General features: G+C 36.4%; 1 protein-coding gene across 4 annotated transcripts in view; it reads left to right on the top strand.

Moving 5' to 3' along the window:
* CNTLN (centlein) overlaps positions 1–17,669 on the top strand; it is a 352,880-nt gene that overhangs the window by 308,419 nt on the left and 26,792 nt on the right. For all 4 annotated transcript variants that reach the window (XM_027549176.1, XM_027549174.1, XM_027549178.1 and 1 more), the window contains 4 exons: positions 5,143–5,240; positions 6,908–7,034; positions 9,667–9,804; positions 10,646–10,831. In XM_027549176.1, the coding sequence (XP_027404977.1) occupies positions 5,143–5,240; positions 6,908–7,034; positions 9,667–9,804; positions 10,646–10,831 (549 nt within the window). The remainder of the gene's footprint in view (positions 1–5,142; positions 5,241–6,907; positions 7,035–9,666; positions 9,805–10,645; positions 10,832–17,669) is intronic.

Here is a 17,669-nt window from a genome sequence, read left to right as displayed (position 1 = left end):
GTGGATGGCCACCTTCTTCCTGTGCCCTCACACTGCCATCTCTCAGGCTGTGTGGCCTGTTTTAATTCTTCTCTTATAAGGAAACCAGTCTTATTAGATATGCCTTCCCATGTGACCTCATTTTACCTAATTCAGTTCAGTTCAGTCGCTCAGTCGTGCCCAACTCTTTGCGACCCCATGAATGACAGCATGCCAGGCCTCCCTGTCCATCACCAACTCCCAGAGTTTACTCAAACTCATGTCCATCAAGTCAGTGATGCCATCCAACCATCTCATCCTCTGTCGTCCCCTTCTCCTCCTGCCCCCAATCCCTCCCAGCCTCAGGGTCTTTTCCAATGAGTCAACTCTTCGCATGAGGTGGCCAAAGTATTGGAGTTTCAGCTTCAGCATCAGTCCTTCCAAAGAACACCCAGGACTGATCTCCTTCAGAATGGATTGGTTGGATCTCCTTGCAGTCCAAGGGACTCTCAAGAGTCTTCTCCAACACCACAGTTCAAAAGCATCAATTCTTCGGTGCTCAGCTTTCTTCACAGTTCAACTCTCACATCCATACATGACCACTGGAAACACCATAGCCTTGACTAGATGGACCTTTGTTGGCAAAGTAATGTCTCTGCTTTTCAATATGCTATCTAGGTTGGTCATAACTTTCCTTCCAAGGAGTAAGCGTCTTTTAATTTCATGGCTGCAGTCACCATCTGCGGTGATTTTGGAGCCCCAAAAAATAAAGTCTGACACTGTTTCCACCGTTTCCCCATCTATTTCCCATGAAGTGATGGGACCAGATGCCATGATCTTCGTTTTCTGAATGTTGAGTTTTAAACCAACTTTTTCACTCTCCTCTTTCACCTTCATCAAGAGGCTTTTTAGTTCCTCTTCACTTTCTGCCATAAGGGTGGTGTCATCTGCATATCTGAGGTTATTGATATTTCTCCCGGCAATCTTGATTCCAGCTTGTGCTTCCTCCAGCCCAGCATTTCTCATGATGTACTCTGCATAGAAGTTAAATAAGCAGGGTGACAATATACAGCCTTGATGTACTCCTTTTCCTATTTAGAACCAGTCTGTTGTTCCATGTCCAGTTCTAACTGTTGCTTCCTGACCTGCATATAGGTTTCTCAAGAGGCAGGTCAAGTGGTCTGGTATTTCCATCTCTTTCAGAATTTTCCACAGTTTATTGTGATCCACACAGTCAAAAGCTTTGGCATAGTCAATAAAGCAGAAATAGATGTTTTTTCTGGAACTCTCTTGTTTTTTCCACGATCCAGCGGATGTTGGCAATTTGATCTCTGGTTCCTCTGCCTTTTCTAAAACCAGTTTGAACATCTGAAAGTTCATGTATTGCTGAAGCCTGGCTTGGAGAATTTTGAGTATTACTTTACTAGCGTGTGAGATGAGTGCAATTGTGCAGTAGTTTGAGCATTCTTTGACATTGCCTTTCTTTGGTATTGGAATAAAAACTGACCTTTTCCAGTCCTGTGTATTGCTGAAGCCTGGCTTGGAGAATTTTGAGTATTACTTTACTAGCGTGTGAGATGAGTGCAATTGTGCGGTAGTTTGAGCATTCCTTGGCATTGCCTTTCCTTGGTATTGGAATAAAAACTGACCTTTTCCAGTCCTGTGGCCACTGCTGAATTTTCCAAATTTGCTCTCATATTGAGTGCAGCACTTTCACAGCATCATCTTTCAGGATTTGAAATAGCTCAACTGGAATTCCATCAGCCCATATAAGGTATCAAATTGCTAACATGATTTTCCAAGAAATAGAGTATTTTCTACTTAATGTTTTTTATGCCTATTTTTTTGAAAAACCTGGTTAGATTTGACTCTTAAAGATCTACATCCATCCGTTTTGTTTTATCCAATGAATTTAAACTTTTCTATGTAAATTCTTAAGTATACCTATGAGATGTCCATGGTTCATTCAGAAATTAGAGGGCTCATGTGCGTTTTCTGTAGCTTCCTTTTTATGCACATTAGACACATTTTCTCAAGGAACTCAACTTTATATAGATAGATAATAAGATACGTACTGACATAAAACTGCCTTCCAGTAAATGATATATACATTGGTTATTTCTATTTAATTTGTAACTTTTTATGCAATCTGGATTGAATAGTACACTAATTTATATTTGTGATTTTTTTGACCACTTAATTGTTGAAAACATACTTTTTGATGTATACTGTGTTCTCTTCCAGCTTTCCAGTAAGTTAATATTGAAGAATAATAGTTTTTAAACTACTTTTACTTTATATATAATCTATTGTCAATCTAGTTCTAAGTCTTTTAAAAATGTTAACTCATTACTCGTTTCAAGCCTATGAGAGAAGTTCTATTATTATATCTATTTGATAGTTAAGAAAACTGAGTAAGTTAATTGTTCAAGGTCACAAAGCTACTAAAGAGGCAGAGCTGAGATTAGAGCTCAATCAATAGGGCTCCAGAGTCCATGCTTTTATTCAGAAATTTTAAAAAGAATTTAATAAACTTAAACAGAAAAACTCTAACCAAGACAGATTACCATTATGACATCTTTGAAATATACCTTTTACTCCAGATTTTGTAGCTGCAGATAAATATTATGTTGTAGGAAATGGAAAAGGGTCAGGGGACCTAGGTTTCAATCATTTTTCATCCAGTAACTTCTGGGACCTGACTAAGGAAATAACTTAGCTTTTCCAGAGGTCTAGAACAGGGACAACTTTGTACCCACTTCAAAAGGATTTCTGAGGATTAAAATAGCTGTAAGGTTTAGAGAGTCTGACAAATGTATCTGTAAGCTGGCATTGTTTTATTTATTATAATTCTAGAATCCCTCCATTATCCAGAAGTCAGAATTACTGCATTTTTCAGCCACAAAAAATAACAAGCATAAATTTTAAAACATAAAAGAATCAGTTATCTTAAAATCTACTTAGTTTATTCTGTTGAAAATATTTTCACTCTTCATTTACTACCTATTGTTTTTTATTTTAAATACAGCTGTAATGAGTTTATTTGTTTACCTTCTCAGCAGAAAACACCTCAAAGGCAGCAAATTGGAAGTATTCATACTAGGGGACAGGATGAATTTTTTTAGGCAGAAATATTGAGAGAAGTAAGAAATTATGATCAACAGATTGACAGATAAAGAAAATATAAAAATGCTAAGGTAAAAATACAAAATTAGAAAAACAGCAGCCTGGTACCATTCAGAGCAAGGCTGAGAAGCCATTTATATCATGATGTATTTTAAAGGCATCACTATATAATGATACAGTAGTAATAAATTAGACATAGTAATATACCAATTAACGTAGTGATAATATTTATAATATTATTATATTAAAATATCACTATTGCTTAATGTGGGGGCTTCCCTGGTGGCTCAGCTGGTAAAGATAATCTGCCTGAAATGTGGGAGACCTGGGTTCAATCCTTGGGTTGGAAAGATTCCTTGAAGAAGGGAATGGTCTACACACTCTAGTATTCTGGCCTGGAGAATTCCATGGGCTGTATAGTTCATGGGGTCACAAAGAGTCAGACACAACTGAGCAACGTTCACTTTCACTTTAATTTGTTAATGTAATCTTGAATTATTATTTCTAAATGAATGAACAGTCATTCCAGAAAGAATTTAAGATTATTAAATTATTATTTTTATTATATTTATATTAGTTTAATACTTTTTAAATTTAACACATGAATAAATTTCTGTCAACACTATCTTAGGTAAAAATCCAAAATATCAAAACCACTAAATAATATCTTAGGGTACATGTTTTCCTGGAACTTGAGTCAAAATTGAAAGCTAGGGATCCCTGGCACTCTAGTTACTACCTCTGGCCCCTAAGCTGTGCAAACAACAAATTCCACAATGCTGTTCTGCTTTGAAAAACTAATAATTATATATAAATACTTCCCGAGTTGCTTCATGGTAAAGAATCCACCTGCCAATGCAGGAGACATGGGTTTGATCCCTGGGTCAGGAAGATCCCCTGGAGAAGAGAATAGCAGCGCACCCCAGTATTCTTACCTGGGAAATCCCATGGACAGAGGAGCCTGGGTGGGCTGCAGTCCAAGGAGTCACAAAGAGAGTTGGGCAGGACTTAGCAACTAAACAGCAACAATATAGGTTCAAGGAAGAAAGTATTTAGTATTCTTGAGATTCTCTATCAGTTATTTATTATTGTCTAACAAATTATCCAAAATGTAGCAATTTAAAACAACAGCAATTTATGATCCAGTGGGTTCACTAGGTTTGGAGAAGGAAATGGCAACCCACTCCAGTATTCTTGCCTGGAGAATCCCAGGGACGGAGGAGCCTGGTGGGCTGCCGTCTCTGGGGTCGCACAGAGTCGGACATGACTGAAGTGACTTAGCAGCAGTAGCAGCAGCAGGGTTCACTAGGTAATTCTTTTGGGCTGTTTGCTGAGTTGCCTCACACACCTGCATTCTTCTAAACCAAGGATTTACCTGGGCTGGAAGTTCCAAGAGAGCCTCACTCACAGGCTGATGATTGGTCTGTTGGCTTCATCTGGGGTACTTCAGTATTCTTCCAAATGGCCTTTCCTCTGTATTTGTTGGTAGGCAATCCCAGAGCAGCATTACAAGAGGGCAAAGGTGCAAGCTACAACAATTTAAAGCCTGGATCTGATATTTGCACAATGTCATTTATGCCAGATATTTTCTGTCAAAGCAAATTACAGGCAGGATCAGATTAAGAAGGTTGGGAGATGGACTCCATTCCATCCTCTTGGTGGGAGGTGCAGCAAAGTATTTCTGACTATATTTAGTCTGATTATTAGTAAATCCAGAATTAGTTTTAGGTGATCTTATTAAACCATAAAAATACTTAGTAATACACATTTAAATTCTGTAAAATCTATATTTCCTATAAATATATATTTGCAATATCTTTGCAATTATTATATGAGTGTGTTCTTCTATTATTTTGACATGTTATATAAAAATTTTCGTGTGCCCTGGTATTTCTGTTAGAACATACAAAATGAACATTTTCAAGTGTTTAAATGTTCATTTTAATTATAACCATAATTTTTGCATTTTTATTACTTCATGAGAATGACATTTATATTTATGCTGCCTTAGAACAAGATTGCAAGGTATATTTAAATTTATATGTATTTTTAATCTAGAATGCAACTAATGAACTCACTAAACAATCTTCAAACTTGAAGTCTCTGAAATTTGAACTCCTAGCAAAAGAAGAACACATAAAGGAAATGCATGAAAAGTAGGTGCTTTATATTTTTATCCATTGTATTTGGTGCCACCTAGTGGCAATTAACTTTGTTAAACACTTCACCCCAAGAAACAATACCAACATGTTAAAATTGTTTTCCTTTCTTAGTTTATGTTTGAACCTAAATAAGATGAAGGTTTAAAGAATATTATATATAGTATAGTTGATGGCAAGATAGTTACTACTTTTATTAATTAGAGTAAAAATGTTTAAAGTTAGATTTTCCTTCTTAGAGTCAACGTTTTAATTTTGAATAAATATCAGTTAATGGCCTAAACACCATGAACAGAAAACTTTAGAATGTAGGAATTCTTTGACTAAAAATATGTACATATATATATGTATATATATATTGATTTATATTGGGAGTTATTACCTAAGCTTGTAAAGCAAAGATGAAGAGTTTTGTTTGCATTTAAAACAACTGAAGAATTATGAAATATTATACTTTGTGTATTTATACTAAAAAAGGAGTTTAAAATGTTCTATCTCACAGAATCAAAATTGTTTACTTTCTGTATCTTTTATGGATATCTAGAGCTTAGAAGTGATGTGTTTTGAAAGAAGTCTAGTCATTCATAATTAGAGATCACTTACTTAAAAGTGACCTTAGTAGATAAGGAATTTCCCTGGTGGCTCAAATGGTAAAGCATCTTCCTGCAGTGTGGGACCCGGGTTCATTCCTTGGGTTGGGAAGATCCCTTGGAAAAGGAAATGGCAACCCACTCCAGTATTCTTGCTTGGAAAATCCCCATGGACAGAGGAGCCTGGTTGGACTACAGTCCCTGGGGTCCCAAAGAGTCAGACATGACTGAGCAAATTCCTTTTCACTTTGACTTTAGTAGATAAAACTGTTAGATAAGAAAATTGTTTAATTTTTTTTAAGCAGAATGTCTTGAAGCTTGTTGATAGATTGAGTTAGTCTTTCTTACTGTTTACCATTGAGGACTTTAGATAATATTCTTTGAATCCTGTCTTCTTTACCTGCCAGCTCTGGATCTCAAGTTAATAGAATTAACTCATAAAGTTCTTAGAATTGAAATACATGTAAAGCACTTATAACAGTGACTGGTACATAGTAAACATTCATTAAATGCTAGTTATTGTTGTTCTAGTAATAGTGGTTATTACATTTATCATTTTATACTTAGCATTATCACCTTAAGCTAAACTGATATGTCAGTTCAATCACTGATATGTCTTTATATGATATAAATCACTTCAGTGTCTTTATGATATTATCAAATTTTATACTTCTTTATTAAAGTATAGAATTGTTTCTTATCAGAAACAATCAGTGTTATGATTTTGATAATCTCTAAATATTATTTGTATTTTTCTTGGAAGCATGAGTGGAATATAAATATAATTTTAAGTTTTCAAAAAATTTTATTAAGCTTTCTCAGTTCTTTTTTTTAATGCATATGTTTATATAAAATACTGCATTTACCAAGTCACAGCTGGATTATAGATTTTAATATTTTACTCAAAATACTAACAGCAATATTTTATCCCAAGCAAATATTTTATTAATTTGCAATTAATCAGATAGCATTTAAAAATTTATGGTAGATATAATATGGGTAATATGTAAGATATTATCACTATTGAAATATTTTCTATCACTCTTGATAAGATGCCTTTTTTTCCCTTTCAAGGATGTCTCGAATGGAGAGAGATATAACCATGAAAAGACATTTGATAGAGGACTTGAAATTTCGACAGAAAGTAAATTTGGAAAGTAATGAGAGTATTAATGAAATGCTAGAAAATCTTGAAAAAAAGGTATCAATTTTTATGTTCACTGACACTAAAAAAAACAGATCACTTCCCTTTGTATTTACTTTCTTAAATTCAATATTCAATCTTAACAAAATGTATAATAAATATTCATAAAATATACCTGTGTTGTTACATAATTACATCATTTGCTCTGAAAGTACATTTTTTGTTTTAAAATTCAAGACAAAATCCTACACATATTATAGCCATTCGTTTTATATTGTACATATACCATGAGAAGTTCAGTTTAATTTTTAAAAATTTGTAATATTTTTGAGATTCAAAATTCTATTATATTCAGCATTTTCTTTAAAACTACTATTTATAATGATAGAATTAAGCATGTGTTTTAAATGAAAAAATATGCTAATAACTATCAGTTCTTCAAAAAGTGTACTCACCACAATTGTTTTAAAGTATTTCCTTGTACACGTTTAATTCAGTGTACTTAAGAAAAGAGTCATATTTAAAATAGTTGTACACTATCTGACCCCAAAGCAAAATCAGCAGTTTGCTGACTAAGAGATATTTTTTGTTTAAAAAATTTTAAAAGCTGCTATTTACACAAATCATAAAGCAGCTTGTGCTTTGGCATTCACAAAATGTCATCCACTCCAGAGAGAACATCTCCCTTATTTTCCTTGTTGGAGATAAAAAAATGTAAGTAATGCTCAAATGGAAGAGAGAAAATTTTACATGAGCAAGAACATGTATATAGATTTTCTTTATCTTTCTCCTCCACATACCCACACAAATTATAATTACTTCATATAGGTTTTTTTCAATGCTGTCTTTTAAATTTTGTTCATTTTAACTTCAATAATCATTTGAAGTATACAATGTTTGTATAAGAATTCATTTATCTTTAATAGTATTAAACTGAAAAAATGTTTTCTTCTGCTGTTTTTTAGCATTTTTTTAACATATATTTATTTTTAATTAAAGGATAATTGCTTTACAATATTGGTTTGGTTTCTGCCATGCCTCAACATGAATTAGCCATAGGTGTACATATGTCTACTCCCTTTTGAACCTTCCTCCCAGCTCCCACGCTTTCCCGCCCCTCTAGGTTGTTACAGAGCCCCAGTTTGAGTTCCCTGAGTCATACAGCAAATTTCCACTAGCTATCTGTTTTACATATGGTGGTGTATATGCTTCCATGCAACTCTCTCCATTCATCCCACTCTCTCCTTTCTCCTCCTGGCCCATGTCCGTAAGTCTGTCCTCCATGTCTGCATCTCCATTGCTGCCCTGCAAATAGGTTCATCAGTACCATCTTTCTAGATTCCATGTATATATGTTAATATACTATTTATTTTTCTATTTCTTACTTAACTTCACTCTGTATAATGGGCTTTAGGTTCATCCACCTTATTATAACTGACTCAAATGCATTTCTTTTTATGGCTGAGTAGTATTCCATTGCATATATTACCACAGCTTCTTTATCCGTTCATCTGTGAATGGACATCTAGGTTGCTTCCATATCCTCGCTATTGTAAATAGTGCTGCAGTAAACATTGAGGTATATGGATCTTTTTCAGTTTTGGTTTCCTCAGTGTGTGCGCCTAGAAGTGGTATTGCTGGGTCATATGGTAGTTTATTCCTAGTCTTTTAAGGAATCTCCATACTATCTTCCATAGTGACTGTATCAATTTATATTCCCAACGACAGTGAAAGAGTGTTCCCTTTTCTCCACACCCTCTCCAGCACTTACTGTTTCTGAAGTTTTTGATGATGGCCATTCTGACCAGTGTGAGGTGATATCTCACTGTAGTTTTGATTTACATTTCTCTAATAATGAGTCATGTTGAGAATCTTTTCATATATTTATTAGCTATTGGTATGTCTCCTTTGGAGTCTTCTGCTGTACTTTGAAATGCACAATAAATATGTTGTATTACTTATTTAATTTTATCCTAAAAAGTACATGTTATATTGGAGAATACAAATTGAAGTTTTCTATGACTTGGCTTATTAAAGAATCAAAACCAACCATCTCTTGCTTGAGAAAGTTCAGGTTAGTAATTAAAGGAAACGTAATTAAAAATAATCTTGTATTATTAGGTAGAAGTCTACACATAGCAATATTCATGCTTTTTGCGCAGTTTTGGGTGCTGTTATTGACTTATGTATTGTTAGTCTCACTCACTACTGATTTCAGTATGGTTAGTTAGTACTCGCAGTGCTGTATGAGTTACACAAATCTTATACTTGAATTTGATATCACTTATGAGAAAATAAATGAAATGACTTATTCATGCATTCATTTAGTTTCTGTTAAAACAAATACAGTGTAGAACTTGACTGCCTTTACCAATAATATTTACCTTTGTGCTTTTTAAATTTTTTTATTTATTTTTTAATTGAAGGATAATTGCTTTACAGAATTCTGTTGTTTTCTGTCAAAAACCTTAACATGAATCAGCCATAGGTATACATATATATATCCTCTCCCTTTTGAACCTACCTCCCATCTCCCTCCCCCTCCTACCCCTCTAGGTTGATACAGAGCCCCTGTTTGAGTTTGCTGAGACACACAGCAAATTCCCATTGGCTATCTATTTTACATATGGTAATGTAAGTTTCCATGTTACTCTCTCCATACATCTCCACCTTTGTGCATTTATTGTAGGTGAAGACATTAACTGAGGAGTGTTCCAACAAGAAAGTATCAATTGATTCACTAAAGCAAAGACTTAGTGTTGCTGTAAAAGAGAAGTCTCAGTATGAAGAGATGTATCAGCAAACTAAAGAGGAGTTAGAAAAAAAGGTATGGTTTAGGACATTTTAGTTTAGAGGTGGACTGTAACAATCTCTTTTTTATTTTTATTTCTATTTCTCCCCAAAACTATGAGTTACTTAAATGTTTCAGATAACTGCAAAGAACATTTATATCTCTACATAAACACTAAGAATTTGTTTATTATTAAAGGTAATGCTGTATTAGAGAAACAGATTTTGTTTATCTTGATGATTTATAATAAATGAAAACTGTTGTTAAGAACTGGTATTTATATAAGTAAATATAAAGTTTTAGGTCCACCTAAACTTATAATCTGGAGAAGGCAATGGCACCCCACTCCACTACTCTTGCCTGGAAAATCCCACGGATGGAGGAGCCTGGTAGGCTGCAGTCCATCAGGTCGCTAAGAGTCGGACACGACTGAGTGACTTCACTTTCACTTTTCACTTTCATGCATTGGAGAAGGGAATGGCAACCCACTACAGTGTTCTTGCCTGGAGAATCCCAGGGATGGGGAAGCCTGGTGGGCTGCCATCTATGGGGTCGCACAGAGTCGGACACGACTGAAGTGACTTAGTAGCAAACTTATAAACTAATTAAATACTTCCATTTGATATATGAAATCTTTTAGTCCAAAATACCTTCCATGTCTTTAATGATTTATAATTTTTAAAAGAATAAATTGATTTTGATGATAAATATGTGATAATATGTGCTCAAGATAGTCATTGAAAATAAAGTTTTACTCAAATGAAAATAAATACAAGATATAAAGAGAGTAATGAAACCCTTTCTTTATCTTACATCTCTAACTTCCAAATCTGTTTAAAAAATATATTTTTATTCTATGATTACTGGTCTTTTGCAGGATGTCAAGCTTACTTTCCTCCTGTCAAAAATAAATGAGACTGAATCTGCCATGGCAGAGATTGAAACAGCAGCATCTAAGCATCTTCAAGGATTAGCAATGCAAAGTGAGCAGGCCCTAGAAGGTGCACAGAAGAAATTGCTGCTAGCCAGTGAGAAAGTAGAAGAGTTCACCATATTTGTGAAGGTTTGAATTCTTTACTAACTGGTGCTTTAATTCAGGCACAGTGGGCAGTGGCCTATTTCAGATGATCTGGGGTGTTCTTGAAGTTCCTTTCTGCTTTCTTTCCCAAACCACAAAGCATCTTCCTGTATCCTACCCACCACACTATTCAAATTTTCTCTATGAAAGATTCATTTTCATAGCTTGAGTTTAAAAATGTCCACTATGTTTTTAATATTCTTTTTCCAGTGTCAATTTAGTTATGGAATTGTGGTAATCACATAAGCAAGACAGGTTTTAAGACCAAAAAATTGAGTTATTTCCATTCCACTTCCTTTTAAAAATCACACAAGCAAGAACAACCAGAAGCTTGATCCATGATCATTGACGTTAAGAGACATTGCACCTGGGCCCCATAACTTATCAGGCATGGAATGGGTAAAGGAATGGTAAATGATCTGCCAGGACAAAATGAAGACAAACTAGAGTATCTACAAAGGGTGTACCATCTAGAAATTATCTGACCACTGAATAATCCCAGAAAGACTTAGGCATTGGCTGTACAAGGAACTGGCACCCTACTCCAGTACTTTTGCCTGGAAAATCCCATGGACAGAGGAGCCTGGTTGGCTGCAGTCCATGGGGTCGCTAAGAGTCGGACAGGGCTGAGCGACTTCCCTTTCACTTTTCACTTTCATGCATTGGAGAAGGAAATGGCAACCCACTCCAGTGTTCTTGCCTGGAGAATCCCAGGGACGGGGGAGCCTGGTGGGCTGCCGTCTATGGGGTCGCACAGAGTCGGACACGACTGAAGCGACTTAGCAGCAGCAGCAGTACAAGGAACCACCAGAGCTAAGGGTGGTGGGGGAAGGGAGAATACCAGGTTTTGTTTCAAAGTCTTTATAAGGAGTGTTTAGACCTCTGGTCTGTACTTCTGCCCCCACGTGGTCAGCCAGTATTCCTCCCTTAACTATTCTGGGAAAATGTAGGCGGAACAGTTTGGTTTCAGAGATAACAAGGCACTGAGGCCTGGGAACCTGGGGATTGCTCCTCTCTTTTTAATGCCACTATGAGTTGTTTCGGAGAAGGCGATGGCACCCCACTCCAGTACTCCTGCCTGGAAAATCCCGTGAACGGAAGAGCCTGGTAGGCTGCAGTCCATGGGGTCACTGAGGGTCGGACACGACTGAGCGACTTCACTTTCACTTTTCACTTTCATGCATTGGAGATGGAAATGGCAACCCACTCCAGTGTTCTTGCCTGGAGAATCCCAGGGACGGGGGAGCCTGGTGGGCTGCCGTCTATGGGATCGCACGTAGTCTGACCCGACTGAAGTGACTTAGCAGCAGCAGCAGCATGAGTTGTTTACACTCCTATTTAGTGCCTTTATTCTGCCTTGTATTGTAGCTAGCAAACAAGTCTGTTGCCATTATGCTGTCTCCTTTGTTGGAGATGCGAATTTAACCCCTGAGTTGGGATGATCCCCTGGAGAAGGAAATGGCAACCCCCTCCAGTATTCTTCCCTGGGAAATCCCATGGAAACAGGACTAGGGCCTGTTGGGCCACAGTTCACTGGGTCACGAAGAGTCAGACACGACTTAGCAACAAAACAACAAAAACAACTGGCACATAATAGAGCTCGCTAAATTCTTGAGAAACTGACTTTATATCTGCTTCAGGAATAGTACTGGGCACGTAATCACTGCTCAGATTGAAACCTCTGTGAAGGCGAGAGCTATGCACGCTCCTAACGAGCATACTTAAAGAATGTTGAGCATAGTCAGAGAATGTACATAGTTCCTACATGGAACATTATAATCAATGGGACTCATTCTGTGCAGAACTTAATAGGGTAACAGGTACACAAAATACACAGTATTACTATTATTAGTAGTATTAATAGTAATAATGTTTGTTCTGGCCCTGCTGTGGAATCTGTGTTCCTTTTAGTTTTTTTTTTTTTTTTTTTTTTCATTTATGCATAGGGCACAACTAGATTATAGCAGAGGTGGGGTGGCCATCTGTTCTAGATCTAGTCTTGAATATGGAATTTTACCCTGGAGTAAAATCAAGTGCTTTGAGCATCTGGGTTGGATGTATGTGGCAGAGTTGAAGCTTTGAATTCTCCTAATAACTGAATAAAACACACAAGGGAAATTTCTAGAAGTATTTGCTCAGTTTGACTGAGGCCTGATAATGGGCTTGTTAACGTGCTTGTATGTGAGAATCATATGGTCAATTCCATCTTCTCAGTGGCTTTTGTTAGCTGATAAATAAATACCAGCCAAAGAACAACATTTATGCAGAAGCTTAAATCATTTAATTATCAATATGTACTTGCTTGTTAAGATTTAGTAAGATGATTAGGGCATATAAATCTCTTGATTCTTTAGTAAGAATATTTTTAAAGCATTATAATTTTATTTTTAATGTGTACAGTTACTAACACTTTGGTACTGATCTACTCTTATTATGATTTTTCAACTTTATTAGATATGACATATTTTATAAGATTAAGATATACAATATGATGACTTGATACATGTATATATTATGAAAAGTTTACTACAATAGGTTAGTTAACACATCCTTAACCTCACATAATTGCCATTTTGTAGTTATTGTTATGGGAAGGACATTTAAAATCTAGTCATGGCAAATTCCAAGTATACAGTTGAGTATTGTTAACTATAATCACTATGTTATACATTAAATCCCTGGAACTTATTCTTCTTATGATTGGAAGTTTGTACCATTTGACCAACATCTCATTTCCTCCTCCCCTCAGCTCCTGGCAACCACTTTTATACTCTCTATTTCTGAGTTTTCCTTTTTAAAATTCCATATATATAAGCGATATCATCCAGTATTTGTATTGTTCTGTCTGGTTTATTTCACTTAGCATAGTACTCTTGGGCTATCCATGTTGTCAGAAATGTCTGGATTTCCTTTTTTATGGCTGAGTCATCATATTCCATTGTGTATGTGTTTAATCACACACACACATATTTACTACATTTTCTTACTCATTAATATATTGATGGACACAAGTTGTTTCCATGTGTTGATTAGTGCAAATAATGCTGCAGTGACCATGAGAGTGCATGTATCTCTTTGAGGTTCTGTTTTTGTTTCCTCTCAATATGTACTCAGAAGTTGGATTGCTGGTAGTTGTTATTTTTAATTTTCCGAGGAACCTCTACACTGTTTTCTGTAGTGGCTGTACCAATTTACAGTCTCACCCACAGTGCACAGTGTTTCCCTTTTCTCAACATCTTGCCAGCATTTGTTCTCTCTTATCTATTTGATAATAGCCATTCCAACAGGCGTGAGCCGATACCTTGTGGTTTTGATTTGCATGTCTCTGATGATCAGTAAGGTTGAGCACCTTCTCATGAACTTGCTGGCCATTGTTTGTGTTCTTTGGAAAAGTATTTGTTCAGATTCTATTTCCATTTCTACACTGGATGTTTTGGTTTTGTTATCAAGTTGTATGCTACTACTGCTGCTGCTGCTGCTAAGTCGCTTCAGTTGTGTCTGATTCTGTGCGACCCCATAGACGGAAGCTCACCAGGCTCTCCCATCCCTGGGCTTCTCCAGGCAAGAACACTGGAGCGTATTGCCATTTCCTTCTCCAATGCAGGAAAGTGAAAAGTGAAAGTGAAGTCACTCAGTCGTGACCAACTCATATCGACCCCATGGACTGCAGCCTACCAGGCTCCTCCGTCCATGGGATTTTTCCAGGCAAGAGTACTGGAGTGGGTTGCCATTGCCTTCTCTGATCAAGTTGTATGAGTTTTATATATACTTTAAAGTTAGGAAGTATGATGCCTCCAGCTTTGCGCTTTCCTAAGATTGCTTTGGCTAGTCAGTCTTTTGTAGTTTCATCCAAATTTAGGGGATTTTTTTTTCTATTTTTCTGAAAAAAAAATGGCATTGGAACTTTGATAGAGGTCTTATTGAACCTCTCGATGTCTTTAGGTAGAATGAACATTTTAAGAATATCCACTCTTTCAATCAATAAGCGCAGGATATCATTTCATTTATTTATGTCTTCTTTAGTTTCTTTCATCAGTATCTTAGAGTTTTGGGAATATAGATCTTTCACTTCCTTAGTTATTTATCCCTAAAATTTTATTGTTGGGTGCTACTGTAAGTGGGATTGTTTTATTCCTTTTTCACATGTTTTATTGTTAGTGTATAGAGACACAACAAATTAATTTTTATCTGTGACTTTGTATCCTACAACTTTACTGAATTTGTTGATTAATTGTAACAGCTTTTTTGGATGGAGTTGTTAGGATTTTCTACATCCTACATAAAAGATCATGTCATGAGAAAAAAGAGACAGTGCTACTTCTTTCTTTCTGATTTGGATGCTTTTTATTTCTTTTTACTGCCTAATTGCTCCAGCTAGGACTTCCAGTTCTGTGTTGAATAGAAGTGGTGAGGATGGTCACCTTTCTCTTGTTTCTAATCTTGAATGGAAAGCTTTCAGCTTTTCATTGTTGAGTGTGATGTTAGTTTGGTTTTGTATTATATGGCTTTTGTTATGTACAATGTGTTCCTTCTATACTCAGTTTGTGGGGAGTTTATCATGAAAGAATGTTAAATTTTGTCCAGTACTTTTTTTGCATTTATTGAGATGATTGTATGATTTTTATCTTCATTCTTTTAATGTAGTATATTACATTTATTGATTTGTGTATGTTGACTTATTCTTGCATTCCAGGGATAAATCCCACTTGACCATGGTGTGTGGTCCTTTTAATGTGTTGTTAAATTCAGTTTGTTAGTATTTTGTTCAGAGGTTTTACATCTATATTCATCAGGGGTATTGGCCTATGGGTTTCTTTTCTTGTACTGTCCTTATCTGTCTTTGGTATCAGGTTAATGCTGACCTCTTAAAATGAGTTTGAAAGTGGTCTTTCCTTTTACATTCTTTGGAAGAGCTTTAGAAGAATTGACATTATTTTGTTTTAGGTAGAATTCACCAGTGAAGCCATCAGGTCATGGGCTTTTCTTTATTGGAAAGTGTTTGATTGCTGATTCAATCTCCTTACTCATTGATCTGTTCAGTTTTTCTGTTACTTTGTGATTCAGTCTTGGTAGATTGTATATTCTAGGAATTTATCCATTTCTTCTAGGTTGTCCAATTTGTTGGCATATAATTGTTCATAGTATCCTCTTATGATTCTTTGTATTTCTGTAATGTCAGTTGTAATATCTTCTCTTTCATTTCTAATTTTCTTTTTTAAAATTTATTTGTTTTAATGGAATGATAGTTACTTTACAGAATTTTGTTGTTTTCTATCAAACCTCAACATGAATCAGCCATAGGTATACATATATCCCCTCCCTTTTGAGCCTTCCTTCCATCTTCCTCCCCATCCCACCTCTCTATACTAATTTTCTTAATTTGAGTACTCTCTTTTTCTTGGTAAGTGTAGATAGAAATTTATCCATGTAGATAGAAATTTATCCATGTAGATAGAAATTTAGATAGAATTTAGATCATTAGAGGCCAGAGGCAGACCATTGGCAAGAGGTCCTCAGTTGAAGAGGTTAGCTCCAAATGTAGGTAGAAATTTAGTTTGTCTCTTAAAAACTAGTTCTTAGTTTCACTGATCTTTTCTGTTCTCTTTTTGTCTCTATTTATTTCCACTCTGCTCTTTGTTATTTCCTTCCTCTACTAACTTTGGGTTTACTTTGTTCTTTTTCTAATTCATTGAATTACAAAGTTAGATTTTTTTGAGTTTTGTTTGTTTGTTTGTTTTTGCTTAATGGTCCCACATGACAGTGGAGGCCAGTGACAGGAGTTGGGTGTTGGTGTACAGGTGCTCAGGTGGAGGGGCTCACTGCAGCTAAACCCAGCAGTGCAAGCCAGAGAGAGGAGACAGGGCCAGGTCTGGGCCCACACACAGCCGTGGGGGCCTTGGCGGTTGACATACAGTCCTGTGGCCATAGAGTCTCACCACAGGCACTCACAGATCATTAGAGGCCAGTGGCAGACCGTTGGCAAGAGGTCCTCAGTTGAAGAGGTTAGCTCCAAACGCATGCACATCTGTCACTGCAGGGTGTAGGCTGGCATCTTGCACTTGTGCAGTGCAAAGGCTAAGCTGGCTTCCAGTGCAGATTGCAGGGTCCAGTTAGGGTCAGGGAGGGACTGTCAGGTGGCATTTGTGACAGTGGAAACCTGTGGGGGGAAGTACAGTGGTGAAATCTGCAGGGGGTCCGTGACAGCCATCCTAGGCATTGGTTTCTTCAGTGGTGAAATCTGTTGGGATCCTACACAGAGTTGGTTACCGTGAACCACAGCTGCTCCTGCTGTGTAGCTGATATTGGGAGCCCCGGCTGTTCTTTATTTTTCCAGCCTGTCCCTATATGTCTTGACTTTGTCAGTCTCGGGGTAGGGTGAAGCTGAAGTGATCTTTCATGCTGTGATGTGAAAAACTGGGGAAGTTGGTTGCTCACCTCATTCTTCCTTTCCCAGTGAGGGAGCCCCTTGAACCCTGGAGTTCTCCACTGGTCCTGAGCAGTGCTGCCCTGGGGGATGGGATGATGCAGGCACAATGAAGCTGTCCTTCCTTTTCTTTGTATGGAGTTATTCTCTCTTTTTTTGCTTCATGGTGTTGCTGAAATTTCTTAAGTGGACTCCTGAGCCCTTCCAGAGCTATTTTAGTTTGTGAATGTCTAATTGTTGATATTTGTGGGGGGATGGAGGCTGGTACCACTTTGGTGATGTGACTTCTCAATTATGATATTTAAAATCCAGTTTGAATTAACTCTTTCAGTCCTATCATTATATTAAAAGGGTAAATTATAGCATTTTTGAAGAAAAGCTTTTAATAAAAATACATTG

Source organism: Bos indicus x Bos taurus, chromosome 8 (assembly GCF_003369695.1).
Source record: "Bos indicus x Bos taurus breed Angus x Brahman F1 hybrid chromosome 8, Bos_hybrid_MaternalHap_v2.0, whole genome shotgun sequence".
NCBI classification, from domain to species: Eukaryota; Metazoa; Chordata; class Mammalia; order Artiodactyla; family Bovidae; genus Bos; species Bos indicus x Bos taurus.
The sequence above is the reverse complement of the archived record's forward strand: the minus strand, read 5'-3'. Positions and strand labels throughout refer to the sequence as shown.